At 40.6% G+C, this 26,842-nt stretch overlaps 1 protein-coding gene across 1 annotated transcript in view; it reads right to left on the bottom strand.

Moving 5' to 3' along the window:
• TDRD12 (tudor domain containing 12) overlaps nucleotides 1-26,842 on the bottom strand; it is a 63,060-nt gene that overhangs the window by 24,410 nt on the left and 11,808 nt on the right. Inside the window, exons 5-13 of the mRNA XM_087827491.1 lie at nucleotides 25,051-25,106; nucleotides 23,531-23,616; nucleotides 18,618-18,807; nucleotides 10,498-10,595; nucleotides 9,788-9,864; nucleotides 6,580-6,660; nucleotides 4,879-4,939; nucleotides 4,442-4,549; nucleotides 1,890-2,075 (exon numbers count right to left, since the gene is read on the bottom strand). Of these exons, the coding sequence (XP_087683617.1) occupies nucleotides 1,890-2,075; nucleotides 4,442-4,549; nucleotides 4,879-4,939; nucleotides 6,580-6,660; nucleotides 9,788-9,864; nucleotides 10,498-10,595; nucleotides 18,618-18,807; nucleotides 23,531-23,616; nucleotides 25,051-25,106 (943 nt within the window). The remainder of the gene's footprint in view (nucleotides 1-1,889; nucleotides 2,076-4,441; nucleotides 4,550-4,878; nucleotides 4,940-6,579; nucleotides 6,661-9,787; nucleotides 9,865-10,497; nucleotides 10,596-18,617; nucleotides 18,808-23,530; nucleotides 23,617-25,050; nucleotides 25,107-26,842) is intronic.

A 26,842-nucleotide genomic window follows, 5' to 3' on the forward strand; every position in this document is an offset into this window, starting at 1 on the left:
GTAAAGTTAAAATATAACTTCATCAAAAAGGATTTAGACACATTGGCTCAGATTTTCCTAGGGCTTAAGCCAAGCACTTCACAACTATTAATTCATTTAGTCCTTAATATACTCATACAGGATAGGACCTATAATTTCTGAGGCACAGAAAGGTGAAGTCAGTTGCCCAGGGTCACACAGCTAATATATGGCAGCAATAGGATTTGAAGCCAAAGTCTGGCTTTAGAGCTCCTGCTCCTAACCTCAAGGGTGAACTGCTTCCTGAAAGGCGCCTTAAAAATGGTTAACTTCTGCCTGGCCGGCATGGCTCAGCAGTTAAGCATCAACCTATGAACCAGGGATCACGGTTCGATTCCCGGTGAGGGCATAAGCCCCGGTTGCAGGCTCCATCCCCAGCAGGGGGCATGCAGGAGGCAACCAATCAATGAGTCTCTCATCATTGATGTTTCTCTCTCTCCCCCTCTCCCTTCCTCTCTGAAATCAATAAAGACATATTGGAAAGGAAAAAAAAGGTTAACTTAGGAGACTGAGTTTCTTATAGCACCACCTGAACCCTGAGCTCCACTATCCCACAGGTAACTCCTGAAGGTGCACAGCCTGCCAAACAACTTCCTGCACACCTGCCCTCAATTAACTGAGGACAAGAATGAGTCTCCGATTTCGTGTACACCATGGGTGGGGAATATTGAACCCACTGGCCAAAATCATTTGGTCTGGCCCTGTCAAGGCAACCGCAGGCAGGATTCGAAATTCAATAAGTCTAGGAGCTTTTTTCATAGCTAATTTTTAAGTTGATAATTTTGTATGGCCCTCGAATGATGTTATAAATATCCAAATGGCCCTTGGCAGAGAAATGGTTCCCCACCTCTGCTTTACACAGACCCAGGTGAGTGCCACCTTCCAGGTCTGAAGCCTAAAAGCAGGCTGACCACAGAGATGTAGAGAAAGCAGAGTGGACACAAGAGACAAGACCTGGACCTCCCTTCCTGGCCCAGCCAGGGTTCTATCTCCACACAAGCTGCATCTCATCAGCAGGGTCAGGTACTAACTGAGGGATAGAAATGCATGCATTTATTTTTATTAAATCAATACATAATAACTAGGCCAGTGCAGACTGCCAAAGGAAAATCATTGAACCTAGCATAATTAGAAAAATAAACTAGTATCTTTTCTGAAATGCAATTCTAAGTGTCTTTTTGCACTGCTTTTTTTCACCTTATAATGAGAGGAACTATCTGTAGTGTGTCCTCTGGGATAGGATCTGACACAAGGCCTTATTTGTGTCAGTTCAATAGCAGCCACACCCAGCAAAACCAATGTCACCACCCCACCATCATTTGATCCTCATACCCCACTTCTCTCCTTTCCATCATCTTTCTCAGCTATTTTCAAGTTCTGGCACATGGGGAAAATTAAGTAGGTTTATAAAACTGTGTAGGTGGTGCTGTGAAAATATTTGAAAGAACATGAGACAAGATGACAGACAACCTACACTCTAATGTCACTTCTTGTCACACTTGTCAGTGTTAAGGATTTATACCTGCAACTTTCCATGCATTTAATTTTCTCATCTATAATATGGTGAAAAGAATACATGGCCTGACCATCTCACAGGGTTCCCATGACAACTAGATAAATCAGTAAAATACTTTTTATAAACTACATATATGTCTCTAAAAGCCAGACTCTCTTGACTCAGCAGGTGGCCCACAACTGGGGGTCAATGGGGAGAACAGTGTGAGAGAAGCAATGACTGTGGTCAGAAAAGTTCCTCACAGGACAGTTTCTGTCCTGCCAGTTTGTTGAACACCAAATGAGTAAGGTAACCTAAATTTTACTAAAGTCAGGTGTAAATTTTAAAATAAGTATTTCATCCATCTTCAACTTACTCCGTTTCTACTTGGCAATGACTTGTAGCAGCCCCCCGTCTGCAAAATTGTAAGCACTGGTGGAAGGTACAACAAAGGGTCATTTCCACACTGGGAAATGACAACCACGTCACAGCCACGGGCTATGGGAGGCCAAGAGTAAGACTCAGTGTGGCTAGGTCCCAGAAACTGGTTTCTTTGAAGAGCCTACAAAACAACAACCAAAAACCACAATAAAGAAAACTAATAGACCCCATCTCACTGCTCATTTACCCCAACATGTATACATTGTTCAGTCTGGCACTTGCCAAGACCTACTTTGCAAGCCCCACTGAATCTTTTCTAGTGCCAAGTCCTGCTAGAAGATTCTTGCTTTTCTAAGCTCCAAATTAGATCCAACAGGTAGTCCACTGACCAACCAGGTGCTTAAAACTCACCAGATGAAGGACGTGGCTCCTCCTCCTCCTCCTCCAAACCTGCTGGTGCATCAACTCCACTTGTAAATCTTTTTAAAAACACGCCTTTATTTGCTTCTTTTCTATGTTACTGTCACTAACACCTCCCAAATGTTCCGAATTCTCTCAATTGTATCACAGTGACAATATTTTCCAAAAGGCTGACCCATCAGTCCCACGATCTCCATGAAGTCCTCCTCCCACGCCCTGGACCCCACTGCAATCAGGACCAACTGCACTCTGCACCTGGAAGATAGCTGTCACCCCAGGACCTCCCAGCACCGCCACCCTTTTGTCTACAACACATGCTGTCTTCTTCCTCGTGTTGGTGGAGAACATATTTCAGCTTTCTGACAAAGGGTGCAGAGGAAGATTTGCGATTTTGTGTGTCTGAAAGTATCTTCTCTCCTCACAGTCTGCTGATAGTTTAAGTACAGACCTCTAGGTTAGAAAGAGTTTATTAGGATTTTGGAGTCAGTGCTCCTCTGGTGTTACTGTGAGTCTGAAGCCATTTTGATTCCTGATCCTGTGTGTGGGACCAGTTTCTTCTCTCTGGAACCTTCTGTGGTCTCCAAATCCCTCGTTTAAATGCTTCACCACGTCTACTATCTTGTTTCTCAGTTGTGCTGGGTCTTGGGTAGGTCAACTCCCTCAACTGGGAGTCATAGCCACTGAGTCTAGAAATCGTTCATGTGTTTCTCTTAGAATTTTCTACCCTTTTCCTTCCTCTTTCTAGAAATTCCATTTCAGATATTGGATCTCAAATTGATATCTCTTGTCCTTCCTATTTTCATCTCTTTTGTTCTACTTTCTGATAGTTAGCTTCTATTTTGTCTTTCAAATCAACTATTGATTTTTATTTCTGTAACATTATGAATTCCCAAGAACCTATTTTTCATTCTCTGTTCCTTTTCTACAGTGCCGTTATTGTCAAATACATACAATATATATTATCTCTGAGGGTGTATGTTTTCTAATGCTTCCTTCTCCCTACACTGTTTTACTTGTTTGTTTTGGTCTTTTTTCCCTTGGGTTAGGTGTTTGAGGGCTTTTCTCAAACACCTAACCACCCCTCATGTTCTGTTCACACTGAGGATACTAAAAACTGAAGAGGAGACCTGCAGGCAGGGCAAAGCTCAGCACCACGTGACAGTCACACAGTGGCAGGAGGCAGGGCAGCAAGCAGACATTTTCACTGGGAGAATCCCAAATAGCATCATCTAAAGGTCATTCTCTAGGACCATGCGCTTTCTCCAAAAAGAGCCTCCAATCTCCTTCCTGCGAAACTGGCTGCGGATGTTCAGGAACAGGGCGCGGAAGTACCTGACCCCCCACCCACTTCACTCCATCCTCACGCATGTCAGTCACACACTCTGCTGCCCATCTTCCAGAGCCCAAAGCCTGTGGAAAGCTCCTGTCCACTAAAGACTTCGCTCTCATTGTATTCACCCTGGGGGTTTTATCTTTTTAAAAAATATATCCTCAAGCATTTTTTTTACCAAGAAGGAAATGGAAATAGATAAACATGCATGATCAATTTACTAAGTACAACTGTGGTCTATGAAGCAATTTTGACGAGAATGCTAAGAAGTCTATCATAACCAGCCTGGTGACTTGCTTCTTCCAAGCCCCTTTCCACAGGCACATTTGAAACTCATTTCAGAAAAGCACTTACAGTTCCACAGTGAAAGAATAAGGCACGTGTAGGAAGTTAACCTGGACTTAAGAATAAATCAGCCTGGCGGGTGTGGCTCAGTGGTCAAGCATCAACCTAAGGATCCAGGAGATCGCAATTTCGATTGCTGGTCAGGGCACATGCTCCGGTTGTGGGCTCAATCACCGGTAGGGGGCGTGCAGGAGGCAGCCGATCAATGACTCTCATCATTGATGTTTCTCTCTCTCTCTCTCTCTCTCTCTCCCTCTCCCCCCCTTCCTCTCTGAAATCACTAGATATATATATTTTAAAAAGAATAAGAAATTAGTAACAAAAGCTTCAGAGAATTTCAAAAGCAAAGAAAGTGTACAAATGCAACTTCAGTAGAAGCGTTTATTAGAAATCCTTCTACATACAGGCCGGTCAGTACTCCTCCTCGAGTCTGGTTTTGGGAGCACTTTTACCTTTTTCAGCTCTGCCGAAAGCGGCGCCATGTCAATGGACAAGCAAGGTTCGATCTTGCTCCCAAGCACTGCCGAGGGCTGCTGCGTGCCCGACTGCAACTTCTGCAACTAGAGAAAACACACGTTAGACAACTCTGTCCTGCAGTGTTAGCACAGAGTATCGAGAACTCTCTGGAAACAAAAAGACGAGAGTTTGGTTTCAGTGTAAAAACAAAGGTATATGTCTATTAAAAACCACCAAAACTACCAAAATGAAACAAGATCTTCTATTACCCCTGCTCCCGAAAAGAGCAATTTCTCTAAAGCACTAATTCGCTAGACAATTTCCAAAAGGATGTCTTCAGGTAAAGTCTCCAACTGAAGTTTAGAGGAAGGAGAGGGATTTAAAAAGTAAACAGTTGTCTTTCTTTTTTTACTTTTTTTTAGAGTTGTAATACCTGCTGCAGATCAGAGATTCCATCAGCTCTCAAAGGATCTGGGTTTAAGAACTGCAATAATCTGTAAAATAGTTAAAAGGACAATTTGAAGGGGAAAAAAGAGTGTCTATTTCTTTAAGTTATTATTTTAATTCTTCCTTGACAGAGGTGAAGCGAACTATATACCCCAAGGTGCAGCTATGAAATTCCTGCTTGTTCTGTTTTGCCTGTTCACTGTGATGTAAAGGCCACTGTGGTCATGCCAGTCCCATGCTTCCCCCACCCACCCCTTGGCCTCAGGCTGTGGACACAGAACTGCCTATCCCAGGACCATGTGCTCTGGACAAGGAGAAAGACTGCATGGTCAGCAGGTGATCACAGTTTCTAAAACACCCACTGTCTCCTTCCTTCTTTGCTGTTTAATCTTCAACATTTCCAACCTCCCTGGGACCCACAGTGGACTGAGGTAGTATAATCAGTGGGTTCAAAGTAAAGGGCATTCAGCTAAATAGGAGATAAGACATAACCGTCTAATACAAAATGTAAGGCAATAGGTCATCTCAGGGTTAACTTACTATGTAATACTTTAATGGAATAAAAGAAAGGAGTTACATAGATAATGCAAAGTCTTTTGTTCAAAGGAAAAGAATCACAGTAGCACCACAGCTTTCAGGTGTTAGGGTGGAGGGATGCCCTGGGAGGAGGATGTCAATTTAGGTGCCACCCCAGATCTGTGGGTTCCATGGCAGCCTTCAAAGCTCCTGGCCTTGCAACACTATGAGGAGCTCCTGCTGGATGAGATGACATTACAGGGCCACAGTGTGGCCTCTGGGAAGCTGGAGAGCCTGAAAAACTGCACGGTCAACACCCTCTCCCCAGTAAGCTAATTAGTGAACAGCATGACCATTTCTGAACTATCTTAAACTCTGTCACTCTGGTAGCTTCAGAGCAGCCACGGTACTTGAAATGCAAAAGTGTTTTTATTTTATTTTCCCCCATTGATTTTAAAGAGAGAGAAGGGAGAGGGGAGAGAGAGAGAGAAACATCAATCAGTCACCTCCTGCACACACCCCAACCGAGGATCGAACCTGCAACCTGGGAATATGCACTGACCGGGAATTGAAACCACGACCTTTTGGTGTACAGGACAATGCTCCAAGCAACTGACCCATACTGGCCAGGGCTGTAAGTGTTTTTATGCTGCTATAGTAAGAAATCTTAAAAGTAGGTATGAAAATATTTATGGGTTAAACAAGAATAAAATGAAGTTATTCCTCTATGTTAGCAACTTATGACTTGTTAGTGAATACTTTGTGAATCTGGCAGAACCAAAAAAAAATATCCCCAAGTTCCACACTGCAAATAATTATTTGAGCAGGTGATAAACCTATTTAATTAACATCACAAAACTAGAAAGAAAGCAAACACCAACTCATATAAAATCAGGAGCCCCCAAAGATCAATTATATCTTATTTCTTCTGTGAAACTGTTCACTTCACTGAGAGAATCAGGAAGGGGAGGCAGAAAATGTCTGTTTACAGTAGAAGAGAACTTTAAACAGAGAAATCTACCCTATGTAAATGGAAAAGAGAAAACTAACTTCAAAGCTTACAGAAGCCAGCGTATGTATATCTTTCAATGGGAATGTGGGTCTGAAATTTACAATAAAATCATATGTAAATCTTTCCCGCTTACAATTAGGCCAAGAAAATAATTCATACTTTACACAGCCATTCTTCTCATTGCATTCTTTCTTCTCAGCCAGCCTAAGTGGTTTCTCATTAGACTTGTGACATAAAGCACTAGAAATAAATAAATAAATAAATAAATAAATAGATAGATAGATAGATAGATAGATAGACAGACAGACAGACAGACAGACAGACAGACAGACAGACAGAAAGAATTTCTAGGCCCATTTACCCCAATCCTGAAAATATCTTTATTTCCTGGGAGCAATTTTTTATTTATTTATTTTTAGTATATCTTTGATTTCAGAGAGAGGAAGGGAGAGCAAGAGATAGAAACATCAATGATGAGAGAGTCATTGATCAGCTGCCTAGTCCGCAACCCAGGCATGTGCCCTGACCAGGAATCAAACCCCGATCGCCTGGATCCTAGGTCGACGCTCAACCGCTGAGCCACACCTGGCCAGGCTCCTGGGAGAAATTTTTAAAAGTACCACTGAGGAACAAGTTGATCTACGTAGGAAAGTTTATATGGGAACTGAAGCTGATCTACTTTGGTGTATAAAGACCATTTTGACAGTGTTGGGTTTGCCAAAAGGGAGTAGGCCCACCACAGCCCCTCTCTCCTACTCACTGCCACTAGGAACTCTGGATAAAGTACAAAACTACAGGGACAAGAAGTCAAAATGTGACAAACAACCAGAATTGTGAAGAGTGTCCTAGGTTTTTACCTTCCAATATAGCTTGGCGCCGAACTGAAGATGGGCAAGACTTGGGATGGTGTAGAGGATACAGACATAAAGATCCCAGAGAAACCCTCTATTTCAAGCCAGAGAGCCAGGAAGAGGAGCCTTCAAGCAGAGTGTGGGGAATCACGACTACTTTTCCTCTTTTTCTCTCCTGGTCCTGCCCCAAACTAGCTCTGATCATAAAGCTGCATGATGCAATGACGACAGCAGTGCAGTCACCTAAAACCCTGAAAGATCTCTGCCTCCCTCTAGAGGAACTGGGATACACGGACCCCCATGGTCTGAAGACTGTGTGAGTATAGGCTCCATCTTTTTTTCTCTCATTTCTATTGCAGTTTTGCTCAATAAGCAGCCCCAATCACACAGAACCACGTAGTAGTTTCTCCAAGAGATATCATCTCCCTGGCCAGAGGAACAGGGAGAAGGGACAGTAAGAAAATGGTGAATGTGAGAAAAATCCTGGAAAAAGACAGAGCCAGAGAGGAGGGGGGATCCCCTATTATTGTTTATGATCCAAAACACATCCCAAGCTCACCCCAAGTTGAACATATTCAGAACAGACCAAAGACTTGGGAGAGACTGAGCTAACATTGCAATCACCACCCACAGAAAGCAAGACAGAACTGAGGTCTGAACCTACGGGAGCTGGTGACCTCCTGCTAAAACAAATGAACAAGAAAAACAACAAAATTAATATTCTACAGATTATTTTAACAGAAACCAGAGCCTCACATGACAAGACTGAAAATTCCAGAATATAATAAAAAATTACTCAGGAAAATCAGGTCGGTTGTCAAGGGAAAAGATAATGAACAGGTGCCAACCTCAAGATGACTCGGAAGTGGGAACTGTCAAGTGGGGATTACAACCATGTTCCGTCAGAAAAGCAAAGGTTAGCACTCTTGAATGGAACAATAAAGTTCTCAGCAAACAAATACAAACTATTAAAAAAATGAAAATTTTAGGACTAAAAAAAATACATAGAATAAAAATTTCACTGGATAGGCCCAACAGAATGAAGATGACCAAGAAAGTCAATTAAGTTAGAAACGGGTAAGTAGAACTATTAACGTGAAGAACAGCAACAATAACAAAAAAGGTTGAACAAATGAACAGAGCGTCGGGGACCTTTTGGACAATATCAAAAGCTCTGACATTTGTCTCATCAGTCAAAAAACGAGAAAGGGATGTGTGCAGAAAAAATATTTGTAGAATAGCTGCTGAATACTCCCCAAATTTGATGTAAGACAGAAACCTACAAATAAAGGAACTCAAGCACAAAAAACATGAGAGAAATGACACCAAGGTATGTAATAATTAAATTGCTCAAACCAGTGATAATGAGAAAATCTTAAAAGCAGTCAGAGGAAAAAGATGACAATATATTTTGCATTGGGAACAATGCAAGGAAGCAGAATGTGGGCAACAGCTTTAAAATATAGGGGATAAAGGACTGTCAACCTAGAATTGTATATCTAGCAAAAATATTTTTTCAAAAAAGAAGCTAAAGTAATCTTTCAGACATACAAAAGTTTAAAAATTTCATCACCAGCAGACCTACAATACAAGAAATAGTAAAGAAAGTCCTTCAGGTAGACAGAAACCTGGATCTACACAAACAGTGAAAAGCATTAATGGTAACTACTTAGGTAAATATTTAAGATTACTTTATTATTTACTTAAATCTCTCTAAAAGATAACCTTTAAATACTTTAAGTAACTTTAAATGACTATAGAGTCTAGTGTTTATAACAAATGTATAAAGTATGTAACAACACTAGCATAAAGTCCAGGCGGAGAGAAATGGAAGTAACTATTTTAAGATCTTCCACTATCCATGAGGTGGTATAATAGTACATCCTTTCTATGACTTCATTATCATAACTGACAAATATGTTAATGAGGACAGGGTTACAGTCAAAAGTCTTTGATACTCATCTTCATGAAGATAACAAACCATCCTTTGCTTTCCATTTACCAATATTACCACCTGGCCCACTTTTGTCCATCCTTTACATCAGGGATGGGGAACCTTTCTTCTGCCAAGGGCCATTTGGATATTTATAACATCATTCGAGGGCCATACAAAATTATCAACTTAAACATTAGCCTGCTATATTTGGTCAAACATTAACTCACCCCTAATGTGATGGCTGAAACTGCTTCTCTTTGTTGAGGCTTTGGCAGGGCCAACAAAATGACAATCCCACCCCCACTTTATATCAAGGCAGCTTCGTTGGACCTGCCTTATCGAAACAAACTTTATCTGAAAAGGTAACAGGAGACTCTAGAGACACTACCAGTTTTTAGTCAGCTGTGCTGCTAACCAGTTATCACATTTTTCTTTTAAATTAATATATGTTTAACCAAAATTTCTGGGGCCAGTCTTTTTTCGAAATTGAATACTTTCCTATCACCAATCTTATACACTATATATAAGACAATATTATACTTAAGTCTCTAGTCAATTACACTGAGTTTTCAAATCCTACCTGGCTGCTGGTGTATCTGGATCAGCATATATCGTTATACCTCTTTTCGTTGGCCAGTACACTGAAGATTCAACACACTGTTGAAAAACATTTTTTTTTTTTTTCAGAAAGAATATGTATGCTAGCAAAATATATATTCTTGATTAATCAAAATTCCATAGGGCTCTGGCCAGTGTGGCTCAGTTGGTTGAGCATTACACCATGCACTGAAAATTCTATAGGAATTGGGCTCATAAACAACCATCCCAGATAATTTTCAGGCAACACAGATATGGAAAGACAAAGAACTGATTATGTCATTGCTATAACCACTAGACTGAAGTGTCCACATAGAAGGGAGCTAGCATTTCAGTATTTAAAATGTCCTGCAATAACTTTCACCTGTCTTGTCAAAGGGACTGGAAGGACAGGTTAATTTTGAACTTAACTATGATAGTACCCCATAATCCCAGATTTTCACACCCTTGTTAAAATGAGGAAAAATACGCGATTTTGTAGAGAGGCCACTAATCCAAGAACAAGGGGAGAGCTAGAGTTCTTGTTCTTTTGAAATACAGCAAACATGAAAACTATTATTTTTTCATGAATGGAACTATCATAGTCAAAGGTTTTTTTCTTAACAGAAAACATGTTTTTGGCTCCTAGATTTTAAAGGAGAATATTCAAAAAGTAACATTATATGAAATTTAATAAACATTTATAAATACCACCTTATTTACATCTTTTAAAGAGATGCACTGTTGTTTCTTTTCAGATATTTTTTTAGGTGAACCACTCAAGGAATCCACTTTACATTTCATAGTTTTATCTGAAAAATAAAAAGTGATAAAAGGTGTTATTAATAAATAGGAAATACAACAAAAAGGATAAATAAAAATATAATCATAAAATCTTAATACATAAAAGTATTATGGAATAGGGTTTTATATTAAATCTTACTTGAGGGAATTAAATTTTAAAATCTTGTTTCAATCCTTATTATTATAAAGTGCTTTAAAAAAATCCTTTACTGGCTTACTAAGAATTAAGCATAATTTATTGTCGTAACTTGGAATACTCTACTTTCCAAAGAGGGCCAAGACATGTCTCCCAACACACATGCTCTTCTTGCAATGTGACTCTGACACTTCTCCCATTGAGAGAAGGGCTCTATATCCCTTTCCCATGAGCCTGGGTGGGCTTGTAAACAACATGGAAGTGGTGTTATGTGACTTCTAAAGGTAGATCACAAAAATGTGATGTACTGTGACTTGCTCTTCTGGATGCTTACTTCTGAAACCCAGCCACCATGTTATGAGGAAGTCCAAGCAATCACATGAAAAGGCCACTATAGGTATTTCATATGAGAGCCCAAGTTGAAGTCCCAGCCAAAAGCCAGCATCAACTGCCAGACATAGGACTGAATCCAACCATTTAGTAACCACCAGCCTTTAAGTCTTCCCAGCTGAGGCCCCACACACTGTGGGACAGAGATAAAGCCTTCCTGCTGTGCCCACACTGAACTCCCAACCTCAAAATCCAGGAGCATTACCAAATGGTTGTTTTACACCACTAAACACTATAAAGTATTTGTTATATAGCAATCACTGGAATACCAGTTATAACTCAGTTTCAGCAATGGTCTGGGCTCATAACTGTGCATCTCACTTCTTAATGGCATAATGAATATAAAAGGTATTAGAAAACAGGCTGAATCTGAACAGCCAGGAGGTGGCAAATTTCTGAAGAAGACTCTTTCAAATACTTTATCCTCCAGGACTAAATCTGACTTTTGAAAAGTGACAAAATTTGTTAATGAACAGCCAGCAAGCAGGAAATTAGTAAGGATATAGCTGAATTCACCAGCACCATCAATCAACTGGATATAACTGATATCTATAGACTGCTTCATCGAAGAGCAGAATACCCCTTTCTCAAGCTGAAATGGAACTTACACCAAGATAGACCACATTCTGCGCCACAAACTACAACAAATTTAAAATAACAGCCCTGGCTGGATGGCTCAGTTGGTTGGAGCATCATCCCATACACCAAAAGGTTGTGGGCTCGATTCCCAGTAAGAGCACGTACCTAAGTTTCGGGTTCAATTTCCAGTCAGGGTGAGTATGGGAGACAACCAATCAACGTTTCTCTCTCACATCGATTTCTCTGTCTCTCTCTCTCTCTCAACATATCCTCAGGTGAGGATTAAAAAAACAAAAACAAATTACTCAACGTATACACTCTCAGACCACAATGGAATTAAACTAACTCAGTAAAAAAATGATAGCTGGAAAAATCTCAAATTACTTGAAGGTTAAATGACACACTTATTATAAATAATACTTGGATCAAGAATCTCAAGAGAAATTTTAAATTATTTTTAATTAAGTGAAAATAAAAATACAACTTATCAAAATGTGTGGAATGGAGAGAAAGCAGTGCTTTAGAGGACAATTTGTACCATTAAATGTGCTTATCAGAAAAGAACAAAAATCACTAATACAAGCTTCTGCCCTGGCTGGGTGGCTCAGTTGGCTGGAGCATCGTCTATGTACCAAAGAGGCTGCAGGTTCAATTCCTGGTTAAGGCACATATCTAGGTTGCAGGTTCGATCCCTGGTTGGGGTGCATATAGGAGGCAACCAATTGATGTTTCTCTCTCCCTTTCTGTTTCTCCCTTCCCCTCTCTCTAAAATATAAAGCTTCCACCTTAGGAAACTACAAAAAAAAAGAAAAAGCGAATTAAACCTAAAGTTAGTAGAAGAAAATAAATTACAGCAAAGTAAATGAAATTGAAAACAGGAATTTAATTTCAAAAAATCAATAAAACCAAAAGCTGGTTTGTATTAGTCTGCTCAGGTTGCTATAGCAAAATAGAATAAACTAGTGGCTTAAACAACAGAAATTAATTTTCTCACAGTTCGAGAGGGTGGAAAATCCAAGACCAAAGTGCCAGCTTAATTGGTTCCTGGTGAGAGCTATCTTCCTGGCTTGCAGATGGTCACCTTCTCACGTATCCTCATATGGCAAAGAGACAGCTCTGGTATCTCTTCCTTTTCTTGCAAGGGGAACATCTTATTAGATTAGAGCCCAATCCTTATGACCTCATTTAACCTCATTACACCTAAAAGACTCTATCTCCAAATACAATCACACAGGAGGTTAGGGTTTCAACATATGAAATTTAGGGGCATGCAATTCAGTCAATAGCATGGTTCTTTGAAAAGATCAATAAAATCAATAAACCTTTAGCTAGGCTATCTAAGAAAAAGAGATGACACAAATTATTAGTATCAAAAATGGAAGACGAGTCATCACTACAGACCCCATGAACATTAAAAGGATAATAACGGAATACTATGGAAAACTCTATGCCCACAAATCTGCTAACCTACATGAAGTGAACGAATTCCTTGAAAGAAACAATCTGCCAAAACTCACACAAAAGGAAACAAGCTGAATAGGCAGGCCTGTATCTATTAAAGAAACTGAATCAATAATTAACAACCTTACAAAACTGAAAGCACCAAGCCTGCTGGTGAATTCTACCAAACGTTTAAGGAAGAAAGTACACAAATTCTCTACAGTATCTTCCAGAAGACAGAAGAAATACTTCCTAACTCATTTTATGAGGCCAGCATAATTCTAATACCAAAAACAAGAGAAAAACATTACAAGAAAAGGAATCTAGAAGCCAATATTCCTCATGAACACAGATGTAAAAATACTCAACAAAATATTAGCAAATTAAATCCAACAATGTATAAAAAGAAATTTATACACCCTTAGCAAGTGCGAGTTATCCCAGATATTAGAAGCTCTTCCCCCTTATCCACAATTCAGTGCTAAAACTGTAAGGAGGGGCAGAGAAAAAGAGTATCTTATTTTCACTGGTGAAGGAGACCCATGGCGACTGACAGCAGGATATCAGACCCAAGCAAAGTGAGGTGAGCACCCACTGGGGTGAAGGAGGGAGCAGCTTAGAGCAGTGTTAGAGCCAAGTAGAGTGAGGAGGGAGCATTTGTGAGGGTGAGAGTGGAGGACAACCCAATATAAAAATACAGAATCCAAGTGGGGGTAAATCTAAGCCTAAGTGAAATGAAGAAAGCAGCAACAAGGTCCTGTGTAGGTGAGTGGGGGTGGGAGGATGGTATCAGCCTGAATTGGGTGAGTGATGGGAGTAGAGTGGGGGAAGGTCATGACGATAGAAGACTGGTTACTTACAAAATCAGAGATTGGTTACCTGGCCCTGGCCAGGTAGCTCAGTTGGTTAGAGCATCATCCCAAGGCTGTGGGTTCAATCTCTGCAGAGGGCACATACAAGCAGCAGCAACCAATGACTGCATAAATAAGTGGAACAAGAAGTCGATGCCCCTCCCTTCCTCTCTCTCCCCCTGCCCCCCTCTCTCTCTCTAAAATCAATTTTTTTAAAAAGGGGTTACTTATATAGGAAGACTGACCCAGTAAGTAACTACAGTAAGGATAACAGGAGGTAGGATTCTCACAGTCACAGGAGAGTGTTACAAATTTGGAAAGGTAGAAAATTAGAATAAATCCAGCAGCAAGATCACAATGGGAAGGATTGGTGTGAACTCCTGGTTTTCAAGACATAGATTACAGGTAGATGTAAAACAGATACAGATCTAAATGTATGCATACACGTGTACACACGTCAATAGCTCTGTTCGCTAGAAGAGCGTGAGAACAGCAATACCCCAAAAGCAAAGAACACACCTTGCTTCTAGATCTTGGCTTCAAAATCCTGTTATCCATTAAAAGGAGCCAGGGCAACTTAGAGAAATGGTTGACTTCAGGGTTGCAAACAGGAATTCACACTATTATGGATTAATGAGTGAATAATAAGGAATGAGATGCTTAAGTTTCACAATAGCAGCCTACAACATATTTACAAGGGTGAAAGTAATTTCCAGTGGAGAAGGCTGGCAGACATGACATTAACAAAGTAATCAAATTCCACCAGTAACAGGACAAATCGAAATTTTGTGTCACCTGATGAAATGGAATGAGAACACAGCACCCCTTTTGAGGCATTCCTGCCAAAGATGCATAAAATGGGTCTTATGACAAAAACATCTGTTAAAATTGAAAGACATTCTATCAAATCACTGGTCTACAATTTTCAAAAGAGTCAAAGTGAACTATTCCAGGCTGACGAGTCTAGAGAGATGTGACCACTAAACGCAACAAGTGATGCTGAGCTGCATGTTTGCCATAAAGGAATTGTTGGGACAATTGGCAACACCTGAATGGTGTATGAGGGTTAGGTGATCAGAATGTATTAACGTTAATTTTCTGATTTTGGTGAAGGTACTGTGAATATTTTTTAAAGTATTCTATTTCTAGGAAAAATATTCTCAAGTATTGGGGAGAGCTGGGGCATCCAGTTCAGTAACTTATTCTCAAATGGTTTAGGAAGAAAGTTCTTTGTAATGCTCTCCAACTCTTCTGTAAGTTTGTAATTATTCTAAAATTTACAATTTTATTAAAAAAATGGATGTAAACTCCGTAAAAGCGGAGACTTTGTTTCTTTCCCTGATGATCCGTGAAATAGCGCCTGCTACACAGTAGGCACTTCATGACATTCTGATGACTAAATATTTGTGGATTAGGGGAATGAAAGCTCATCTGTCACAGAAGCAAGACCATGTCTAGAATTGACAAGTCCAGAAAGAGTAGACTAATCAAAATTATTTTAAGATTTGGGGGACAACTGCCAAAATAAATGGCTAAGAAAACAGCCTGGGGTGAGAAGAGACTGGACAAGAGAAAATTACTTTTTATTATAGCCGTTCTGTATTATTTGATTGTTTAACCAAGTATTAAAAAGCATTAAACTTTGCCCAGCCGGACGTGGCTCAGCAGTTGAGCGTTGACCTAGGATCCAGGCAATCGGGGTTCGATTCCCGGTCAGGGCACATGCCCGGGTTGCTGGCTGCAGCCAATCAATGACTCTCTCACCATTGATGTTTCTGTATCTCTCTCTCCCTCTCCTTTCCTCTCTCTGAAATCAATAAAGATATATTAAAAAATAAATAAAATTATTACAAAGTATTAAATTTTGCCCAGCCAGTCAGAGCTCAGCAGTTGAGCATCGACCTAGGATCCAGGAGATTGCGGTTCGATTCCTGGTCAGGGCACATACCTGGGTTGCAAGCTCAATCCCCAGTCAGGAGCGTGCAGGAGGCAGCCAATCAATGACGACTCTCTCATCATTGATGTTTCTATCTCTCTCTTCCTCTCCCTTCCTCTCTCTGAAATCAATAAAGATGTATTTTTTTAAAAGTATTCAACTTCAATTAAAAATATAAGGCACACCCGGCCGGGCGTGGCTCAGTGGTTAAGCGTTGACCTAGGATCCAGGCGATCAGGGTTCGATTCCCGGTCAGGGCACATGCCCAGGTTGTGGGCTGCAGCCGATCAATGACTCTCTCATCACTGATGTTTCTATCTCTCTCTCCCTCTTCTTTCCTCTCCCTGAAGTCAATAAAGATATATTTAAAAAAATAAAAATAAAATAAGGCAACTTCAAAGAGAAGTACCAAAAATTAATTAAAATATAGTTGAAATTGCTTCTCACAATGATTACAAGGAAAAAGAAATTTTTGCTTGGATAAGTAACATTCAATAATTTTGTTTTTTACGACAGTCCAGTAAATTTCACATTAACTTTGTTTTGTTTACCAGCAACTTTCCCTTTTCAAAGATCCGCACAGTTGACTCCAACACTGACTAATAGAGGACAGTAGGAAACAGTGACTGTCCAGCAGTCTGGGGCTACGTAAAATAACAATGACACATTCACACAATGGAAAGCTGTGCAATGATTAAACAGAATGTAAATGCCTGGTATTTGTCTTGCTCCAATGAAAATAAAAGAAACACAAATGGAAATAATACATTCCCACCAAAGGCTCCTTTTAGCAGGAATTCTCATCTAGGACCCCTACAGGAGGCAGATGAGAATATGGGGCAGGGCAACAGGCTCTGTGCCACGAGAACTCTGTACATGGATGGCCCACCTAACCAATTCAATGCAACAGGAATAATGCCTCCCATGCCTCCCCATGTCACAGAGGACGCAGTGGGACTGACATCTTGACAGTCTCACATCAGAGACCATACCTTTAAACTCATGTTATACTGGACACATTTGACCTAGAAAGAAGTTCAGCCATCGATTAAGTAAAAAACACTACACAGAGGTATGTATAGCAGGATCCCATTTCTGTAAAATGAAAATTGTATACACACTCTCACATCTGGAAAACTTTGGGGTGGGGGAGACTCTAAAACTTTAATAAGCAGGTATTTAAAATGACAGGTGTTTGAAAATTTGATTATTTGTATTTTTCTATGATGAACTACATACCCAAACTAACTAAAAATAATTTTAAGTATAGGTACTATTTTAGCTGACTAAAGCTTTGATTTAGTTGAGGTTTACTATGGATATATATGAAATATTACACCCATAGGTATATATACACCCAATGCAGTAGCAAAATCATGCAGGAATTACCACAGAGGGTGAGCCAAGCATTGAAGATGCCAGCAGATTTCACCCTTGTCCAACAATTTCAATTCATTTAATATCCTGGAGATATGAAATTAAAGACTGAGTATTTCTGTGCTCATAAAGGTCTCTTTCCTATTTATATGTATCCTATTGTTTAAAATAAAAATCAATCATAGCCCAACTGGTGTGCCTCAGTTGGTTGAGCATTGTCCCATGCACCAGGAGGTTGCCAGTTCAATTCCTGGTCAGGACACATGCCCGGGTTGCTGGCTTGATCCCCAGTACGGGGTGTGCAGGAGACAGCTGACTGATGTTCCACTGTCACATCCATGTTTCTCTCTCTCTCTTTCCCTCTCTGAAATCAAGAAACACATTTTAAAAAAATCAATCATCAATATGTATGTATACGCTGAGGATAAATAATCATCACTGGTCTTTATCTGGGCTGGAATAAATGAGTCCTACATGAACAAGTGCCTGCTATGTTCCTTGCATTACAGTCAAATACTGTATGTGTGGACTGAAAGACAAATTATCTTTGTCAACAAGACATCATAAATTAGTTCCATTAAAATAAGAAAAAAGAGATTCACCATAGCTCTTCTAAACAACCCTTATAATCTTTAGATCATTAAGAATGTTCTTTTATGAAATGAAGCAAATAAAACTTACCCAGGATCGTGGCCGCTGGCCCTGGGTCAGTCACAACACGCTTGGGCCGTGAATTCTGGAGAGACTGTGCCAGAAAAGTTAAACCATGTGACTCTAACAGAAAAAATATATTTCTGGATTAAAGCATGAAATAAAACCCAAAATACAAATGCGAATTCTCCAATAAACTTCTGATCTCGCTTTTACTGTAAGGTTATAGGTGACATTGCTCCTCAGCAGGGAGCAATGTGAAGAACTAAAGAAAACTCAATGTAGAGAGGAATGTGAAGTTGTTTCCACTGCCCATGACTGACTCTCCTCATATTTTCATGCTAATAACTAGCTCTTTGTTTAAGTATCTAAAACTGTCAACAAACAAAACCTTGTTTTCTGAATTATGAACACATGGGCTTCTGAAAACATAACTCCATGTTAGTAAGAAAATGAGAATAGTTTTTGCTGTTCTCATAAAAACATACTGTAGCAGCTTTAGGATCACAAACGTCTAACAAACTCACTAGGATTAAAATTAAAATATTAAATTCAGAGTTCAAGTCACTGTATATGAGGAAATGTCTATACAACAACTTATATCTAAACACCACAATTCCTATAAATAAGACAGTTTAAAGGAAACATATATTGGAGAAAAGCTACTCACCTTCCATTCCTTGAGGCTCTTTTCCTTGCAAAAACATTGGCCAAAGAGTAAGTGCCGGATTGAGTTTATTGGAAAAGGATGCTGACTTTATACTCAATCTTGGTTTCTCTAAAGAATCAAGGTTTTTATTCTCCATGGGTGATACATAACAAGCGAAGTTCTTTGCAACCAGATCATCATTAACACAAACCTGTATAATTTTAAACATTTCATGAATAATAGGACAAATACTGCCAAATGACTATTCAGAAAATATTCCAAATTTAATGGCAAATTTCAATCTTCAGAAAACTTATTTTATAGAACATAATTTGATAGAAATTGATCTCTTGATTGCTGCACTGGTAATGATGAACTAGATACACTTTCTGATAAGAAAAACAATAAAAATGAGTATGAAATATAAAAAAAATCTTCTTAAAAGCACTGGAGAGCTAACATGACTCTGCAACATAAAGATGGGGAGGGGAGAGACAAAACATAAATCATAAAAGGAAAAACTGATAAATCAGACCTTATCAAAATTTTAAATTTCTGCTCTTCAAAAGATACTGTTTACAACAATCCAAAGATAGGAAGAAAATATTTCTAACCCTGGCTGGTGTGGCTCAGTTAGCTGGGTATTGTTCCATGCACCCAAAGGTTACCAGTTTGATTTCCAGTCAGGACACATGCCTGAGTTACTGGCTCGATCCCTGGGGGTTGGGGGGAGGGGTATGCAAGAGGCAGCCGTTTGATGTTTTCCTCTCACACGATGTTTCTCTCTCCAGTTTCCCTTTCTTTCTCCCCAAAATCAATAAAATAAAATTTTAAAATATATATTTCTAAGTAATGTATCCAGATGGACGTGCATCCAGAATATATAAAGAACTCTCAAAACTCAATAAAAAGAAAACAAAACTCATAAAAAAATGGGTGAATGATAGTAATCAAAGCAGCTTGGAGAAGCACTTTGTGAAGTGTATAACTGTCTGACCGCTGTGCTGTACGTACACCTGTAAGTAACATAAAATAATACTCAATGTAAACTGTAAAACAATTTTTTTTTAAACAACATGGTACTGGCATAAAAACAGACACATAGATCAGTGAAACAAAATAGAGAGCCCAGAAGTAAACCCACACATATAGTCAGTTAATTTATGACAAAGGAGCCAAGAATATACAATAGAGAAAGGCAAGTCTTTCCAGGAAATGGTGTTGGGAAAACTGAAGAGCCATATGCAAAAGAATGAAACTGGACCACTATCTTACGCCATACACAAAAATTAACTCAAAATGGTTTAAGGATGTCAATATAAAACCTGAAACCAGGTGGTAAGCTCTTTGACCTAAACCTTGGTAACTTTTTTGACACCAAAAACAAAGAAAGCAAAAGCAAAAATAAACAAGTGGGACTAAGAAGCTTCTGCACAACAAAGGAAACCATCAACAAAATGAAAAGGCAACCTACTGAATGGGAGAACATATCTGCAAATCATCTCTCTCATAAGGGGCTAATATCCAAAACATATAAAGAACTCATATAACTAAATAGCAAAAAAAAAAAAAAAAAAAAATCAAATAAGTAATGGGCAGAAGATCTGAAGACGTTTTCCCACAGGAGACATACAGATGGCCAACAGGTACATAAAAAAATGCTTAGCATCACTTATCACCAGGGAAATGCAAATTTAAACCACCAAGAGATACCACTAACTCATCTATAAGAATGACCACACAAATATTAAAAATGTGGAGAAAGTGGAACTCACATAAACTGCTGATGAGGTTTAAAATGGTCAGCCACTTAGGGAAACAATTTAGTAGTCTCTTAATACCTACAATACTATCCAGAAATTGGACTCCTAGGTATTTACCCCAGAGAAATTAAAGCATAGGCCCACAGGTCTCATCCATGAATGCTCATGGCAGTTTCAGTTATAATTAACCAACCTGGCCACAACTCAAATGTCCATCAACAAGTGAACAGATAAACACACTGTAGTAGATCCAGACAGTAGAAAGACAAATAAGACGAATGGCATGAATGTATCTTAAAATAACTCTGTCGAGTGGAAGAAGCCAGGCAAAACAAGAGAACACTGTAAGACACATCCCTGTACCTCAGTTGGAGATGGAAGAGGCTTGTTGGCCCCCTTTTTCTTTTTCTGGCAACCATGACTTCATGCACCCACAGTAAGTTCTCTGCTGAGCATGCCTTCAGTACTTCATCACCTTGAAGTTAGAGCAAGTTATCCACATACAACCACATATGGAGAAAAAAAGAAACCTGCTCCTGAAAGCAGGTTAGTAGAGAACTTGTTTAAAAGATGTATTTACAGCCCTGACCACTTTGGCTCAGTGGTTAGAGCGTTGGCCCATGGACAGAAGGGTAGCAGGTTCAATTCCGGTCAAGAGCATGTACTTTGGTTGCAGGTTCGATCCCCAGCCCTGGTCAGGGCATGTGAGAGAGGCAACCAATTGATGTCTCTCTCTCACATCTGTTTTTCTCTCTGTCTCTTCCCCTCCCTTCCACTTTCTCTGAAAAATTATTGGTAAAAATATCCTCAGGTGAGGATTAACAACAAAACAAAAAAGACGTGTTTACAAGACTGGTCCCTTAGCCAACATGTTGGCAATTTTACCAGATAGTAAAGTAAGTAATGAAAAGACATAGGTAAAATCAAAAAGGATGTTGGGGAACCCAAAACGATTGGATTTTTTTTGTACAAATTAATTTTATTAATAACATAATTGCACTGAAGAGGTTAGGGTGAAAAAGAACGAAGTTACTTTGAAAAACAGTGTTTTGGCTGCATTCTGTAAGGCTAAAGACAAATTTATTTTTCATAGGCACGTGGGTCAGCAATTCTGAAATTACCTTACGTGAATACTAAGCGACAGATGTTAAGAATGAGGAAAGAGGCCCTGGTCAGTTTGGCTCAGTTGGTTGGAGCATCGTCCCATGAACCAAAGGGCGGCAGGTTCAGTTCCTGGCCAGGGCACATGCCCAGGTTGCAGGTTCCATCCCCAGTTGGGGTACATGCAGGAGGCAAATGATGGATGTTTCTCTCTCTCTCCCTTCCTCTCTCTAAAAATCAATTTTAAAATATTTTTTTAAAAGAATGAGTACAGGGGATTGAAATTAGAGGTACCAGAGCTCTTAACATACATACCGGTAGAGAGATCTAGAAACAAATGTAGATGTATATATATATATATATATATATATATATATATATATATATATATATACGTGCACTGGTTAGCATACAGACATGTATTTCCTAACTGCCTGCTAAGTGGCCCTATAATCAATGACACTGCAGTAGCAATAAGCACACCTAGTGCCCTGATCCTGATATCTAAATACCATTTGTCAATAAAAGGAACTTCTTGGAGCAGTGGTTGATTCTAGGCCTGGAACTGGAAAATGACCAAATTAGCTAGGAGGATCTTGTAGTACAGAAAGTAGGGAGTTTTCAACAACGAGGGGGAACATACGCCACTTTGAAAAAGTTCCTAATGGACAAATCTGTGATAATTTGAGCAAATGATAGTAATGGATTATATTGCCCAGAGTAAAATAAATATCCAGGAGTCTATACTAAGATCAACTACTGAATCAATCAATAAACAAGAGGATGAGTAGTTCTTCCTTATAGAACGCCAATCAAAAACGCAGACGGCATGACAGAAACGGGCAAATACCAGGAAGTCAGCCTTGCAGGCAAGAATCATTGTTGGACATTTGCACAGTCTCAAAGTATCCCCCACAAGATGCTCAATCGTTTCAAGAAGAAAAAAATAGTAACTAACTTTAGAAGAAAAACTGAGCAGATACCACCTAATCCAGCTGATCAAGGTTAGCATGACTAGTGATAAGACAGCAACATCATGAACCTTCTCCTATCATGCACTCAGAAGGATACAGTATCACTTCTGCAGCAGTCTTGCTAAAAATTTAGGAACTCAATCTAATGAGAAAACACCAAACAAACCCAAATTGAGTGACATTCTACAAAATAACTAGCCAGTACTCCTCCTAAGTGTCATGGTCCTAAAAGATGAGGAACGGCTGAAAACTGTTTCAACATACTGAGGAGACTAGAAAGACACAACAATCAGGTGCAACGTGGGATCCTTAATCAGATCCTAGTGACAGAGAAAGGAAATTAGTGGAAAAACTGGCAAAATTCAAATAAGGCCTGTAGGTTTTCTAAAAATAGTGTTAATTTTCTGGTTTTAATCACTGCACCACTGGTTTGTATGCTTAACATCAGGGGAACCCACGTAAAGCATATACAAAGCTCTGCACAATTTTTACATCTTGTCTATAATTGTAAAATTATTTCAAAATAAAATTTTTAAATAAATCCGTGGTTTAGATGACCTCTGTGGGCCCCAAGCAGCCTATATCAGCACCTCCATCTACCTCCACACAAGGTGCACAGCTACACCCTTTACCGCTCTTCATAAAGGTGACCATACAAATAATAAGAACTTATAACTACAGGGGAGGCTCACATGTGATGCCTACTTTCTTTCTACTTATGTTATCTGAATTCTTTACAATGATCACGTATTATACACGATGAGAAAATTATGGTGTGTGGGGGGGAAGGAGTGAACCATACCAAATGTATGTATTTATAAAACTTATGTCCTCTTATAAGAAAATAACATTTCATACTCATCACTGTAGAAATAATTTCTTACCCATTACAAAATAAAATGCTGTCTAAATAAAATACTAAAGTAATTAAAAGAGGAAAACACCATCCTGCTAACTTCTGATCTAAGCCTGACTAGAAAGATTAAGAAAAGTTCTATGTTGTGTGAATAACACTGTTTTGCTTGTTTATTGTTTTATTAAAATAAAAATTTTAAATAATGGTAAAATATTTTCAAAATCCAATTATTTCACTTACTTTTTCATTTTTTATAGTTACATAAAGGTAAACCTCAAAAGTATCTTCTTCCACAGCACATAATTTGGCTTCCACCTGAGTAGTTGCTAAAGGGCATAAATGAAAGCATAAATTAGCTGATTTTAAAAGTATACTTGAGCCCGGCCAGACGTGGCTCAGCGGTTGAGTGTCGACCTAGGATCCAGGTAATCGGGGTTCGATTCCCGGTCAGGGCACATGCCCGGGTTGGGGGCTCGATCAATGACTCTCTCATCTTTGATGTTTCCATCTCTCTCTCTCCCTCTCCTTTCCTCTCTCTGAAATCAATAAAGATATATTTTAAAAAAATAAAAAATTAAAAGTATACTTGAAATAACTTGACTATTTCCCACCTACTAATCTCTGCTAACCACCTCCCATTACCCAGCACCACCATGTCCAATGGCTTCCTCCTGCAGGCGGGCCTTAATGCAGGAGGGCTCTGGGGGTGGGCAAGTCAAGGTGAAGGCTGTCCCCGGCATGGAGTCCGCCTTGTATCCCTGTCCCCAACCACAGCATCCTCCTCCTGCCACCCTATGAACACCTCCTTGAGCACAGTGACTCACAAATCATTTCCAGTCAGTCTTTCATCTGAGTCCACGTTCTAAGTGCCCACGGAGCAGAGCTCTTAACTACTCTCAGAGACTTACTAGTCCAAACAGCAGCTCCATGCATGCATGACTATCAGACACTATGTCAAGTTTTCATTTCACACTTACCATGACCTTTGAGGGTCACTGTACAGGTGAAGAGACCAGGCTGAGAGAAGGCTCCACAGAGGTACCAGGGCAGTATTCAAATCTAAGCACTCTGCCTCTTCCAAACTTCTGTCTCCCAGCATTCCCCAATGGGCTCAGAAGGACCAAAACTCCAAGCCCAGCAACACCCACCTCAACCTCCCATTTCCCAAAGCATCTGACTGTTCCTTTACCGGACAGTAGGGGAGCAGGAGAGAGGAACTAGGACCCCAGCAGGTACAGGCAGCACTGCAGGCATTTCACACCCACTCCCCCTCAAAATGACCCCAGGGTAAAGACAGATACCACAAATGAGACTCTATGCTACAGTAAACAATATAAAGAGAACATACTACCTAGGTGCTCTGAGACATTCTCTACATCTTAGATTAGCAATGATGATTACACAGTAACTTAGGCTTTTCATCAGTTGTTGGCTTGGTGAAATGCATTTAAATTTACCCTGCAGGGCTTCAGCTTCTACACAAACTAAGAAGCAGGCACTGTATTGTGCAAGGGTCCCTTACCCAAACAACCCCTTCCTAACCTCACCTGTCATTACCAATGCCCACATCCACCCCCAAAATTCCAGGGCTGCAGAGTCACTTAACATTGGGGTGGAAGAAGCTCCAGGTAACTTATGAACCCATATGAGGAGGGTCAAATAACTAAGCATGCACATCTCAAGCCCTCTTCCCAAGCAAAGGTTAAGCCACACTGGGTGTCAGTTCAAAGCCAGCTGCAGTGATCACATATCTGCCTTACCTTTTAGGATGTTCTGAAAGTACTGAACAGCTGCCGTGTCCCACTTCTTAGCAGGTCTGTAACAGTGAACAGACACAACTTCATTAAGCAAAAACCTGAGGTTAGTGCACTAACATTATTTTGTAAACCATGCACTGGATATTTCTGACAGAGAGCTGGCATATGATACAGGTAATGGGGAGCGTGGCTCTGGCTCTGCTCTGGGTGATGATCCCAGGCGCACCCTCCAACAGGCTCCTCTCACCACTGATGCCTGCACCTGTGCAGAGACTTGCTGAGAATGGGCCTGGCATCGTCTGTCCCAATACCACGTCCCCAGTTACCTTAGACATATCTGCCTCCCCACCCAGAACACAAGCTCCCTGGAGCAGGGATCCTGAGTGTGCAGTGTTCATTTCAGCACAGGCTGGCACTGAGCAAGGGCTCCAAACATGTTGGTCAAACCAACATTCTAAGAGTGGCCACTGCTCCTCACTCAGCAGACACCCCATCAGTGGCCCTTTTTCTATCACCTTGCTCTTTCCTATACTCTGCAAAAATCACAAAAGATTTCCAGTCAAGATGGTGGCCTAGGTAAACACAGTACTCACCTCCTCCCGCATCAAAATTACAACTATGGAACCACCATCATTCAGACAGCCTGAAATCTCACTGAAACAGAAGTCCTACAACTAAGGATATGAAGCAACAGCCACATCGAGACTGGTAGGAGGGGTGGGGACAGGGAACTGAACAGTCCCACCCCACGTGTGGCAGATAAAAATTGATAGGGAGGAATATCTCAGCTGCAGAGGTCCCCCCTGAGGAGTGAGGTATCCCAGGCCCACACCAGGCTCCCAGCCCAGGGTTCCAGTGCTGAAAAGAGAATTCCCCATAACTTCTGGCTGCAAAAACCAGCAGAGACTGAGGCTGAGGGAGACTGAGGGTTTCTGGAGTCCCAGGCAGTTCCTCTTAAAGGGCCCACACATGGACTTACTCGGACTCACTCCCTCTGAGCTCCAGTGCTGGGGGGCAGCAGCTTGAAAAGCACCAGAGATATATGGGGAGGAACTGAATTGTCCAGCATCAGAGTGAGAGCTGGGGGGCAGCTTTCTCCCAGACAGAAGTGCTAGCAGAGGACACTGTTCCTTTTATGAGCCTTCCTCTCACAGAGCCAGGGGAGAGGAGCATATCTGAGACTCCATCAACCAGGCTCACACTTGTTGCCGCACCCTGGTGATTCTCTGAGGCTCTATCCCACCCAACTTTTGGGCTCACTCAAGCTATTTCCAGCGGCTTTTCCATAGGAATGGTCTGTTTTGGCTAATGCTTCAGATTTTCCTAAAATCTCTCAAACGAGCAGCATCTGGCCTCAGCGAACCCCTAACTTCTTGCTAAGCCGCCCCAGGCCCCACACTAGCAGCAGCCAGCCTCAGTTCACAGGTTGGCCCCACCAGGGCACTTCCAAGCCCAGCACAAGTAGCAGCCATCTGCAGATTGCTCTGCAGCATGTGCCAGGTGGCCCAGGCAGTGGCTGACCTTGGGCTGCACTTCCTGGGAAGCCCCAGAGCCTGTGCACTCAATGGACAGCTTCAAACCATGTCAAGGCACCATCACCCAACCACCTCCACAAGTGACACACTCAAGGGGCACAATCAGTGGGCACCGGAGCCCTGCTGAAGTAAGTCCTGTTCTGTGGGGTGGGCCCCTAACACAGCTGGTCCTCCACAGTGGTTGGAGGTCGGTGGTCAGTGGTCACGGCCAGTCCTTGCAGTGGATGACCCTAAGGGTAAATCCCTCCCATTGACATGCC

Source organism: Miniopterus natalensis, chromosome 18, assembly GCF_054644295.1.
Source record: "Miniopterus natalensis isolate mMinNat1 chromosome 18, mMinNat1.hap1, whole genome shotgun sequence".
Taxonomy (NCBI): domain Eukaryota; kingdom Metazoa; phylum Chordata; class Mammalia; order Chiroptera; family Miniopteridae; genus Miniopterus; species Miniopterus natalensis.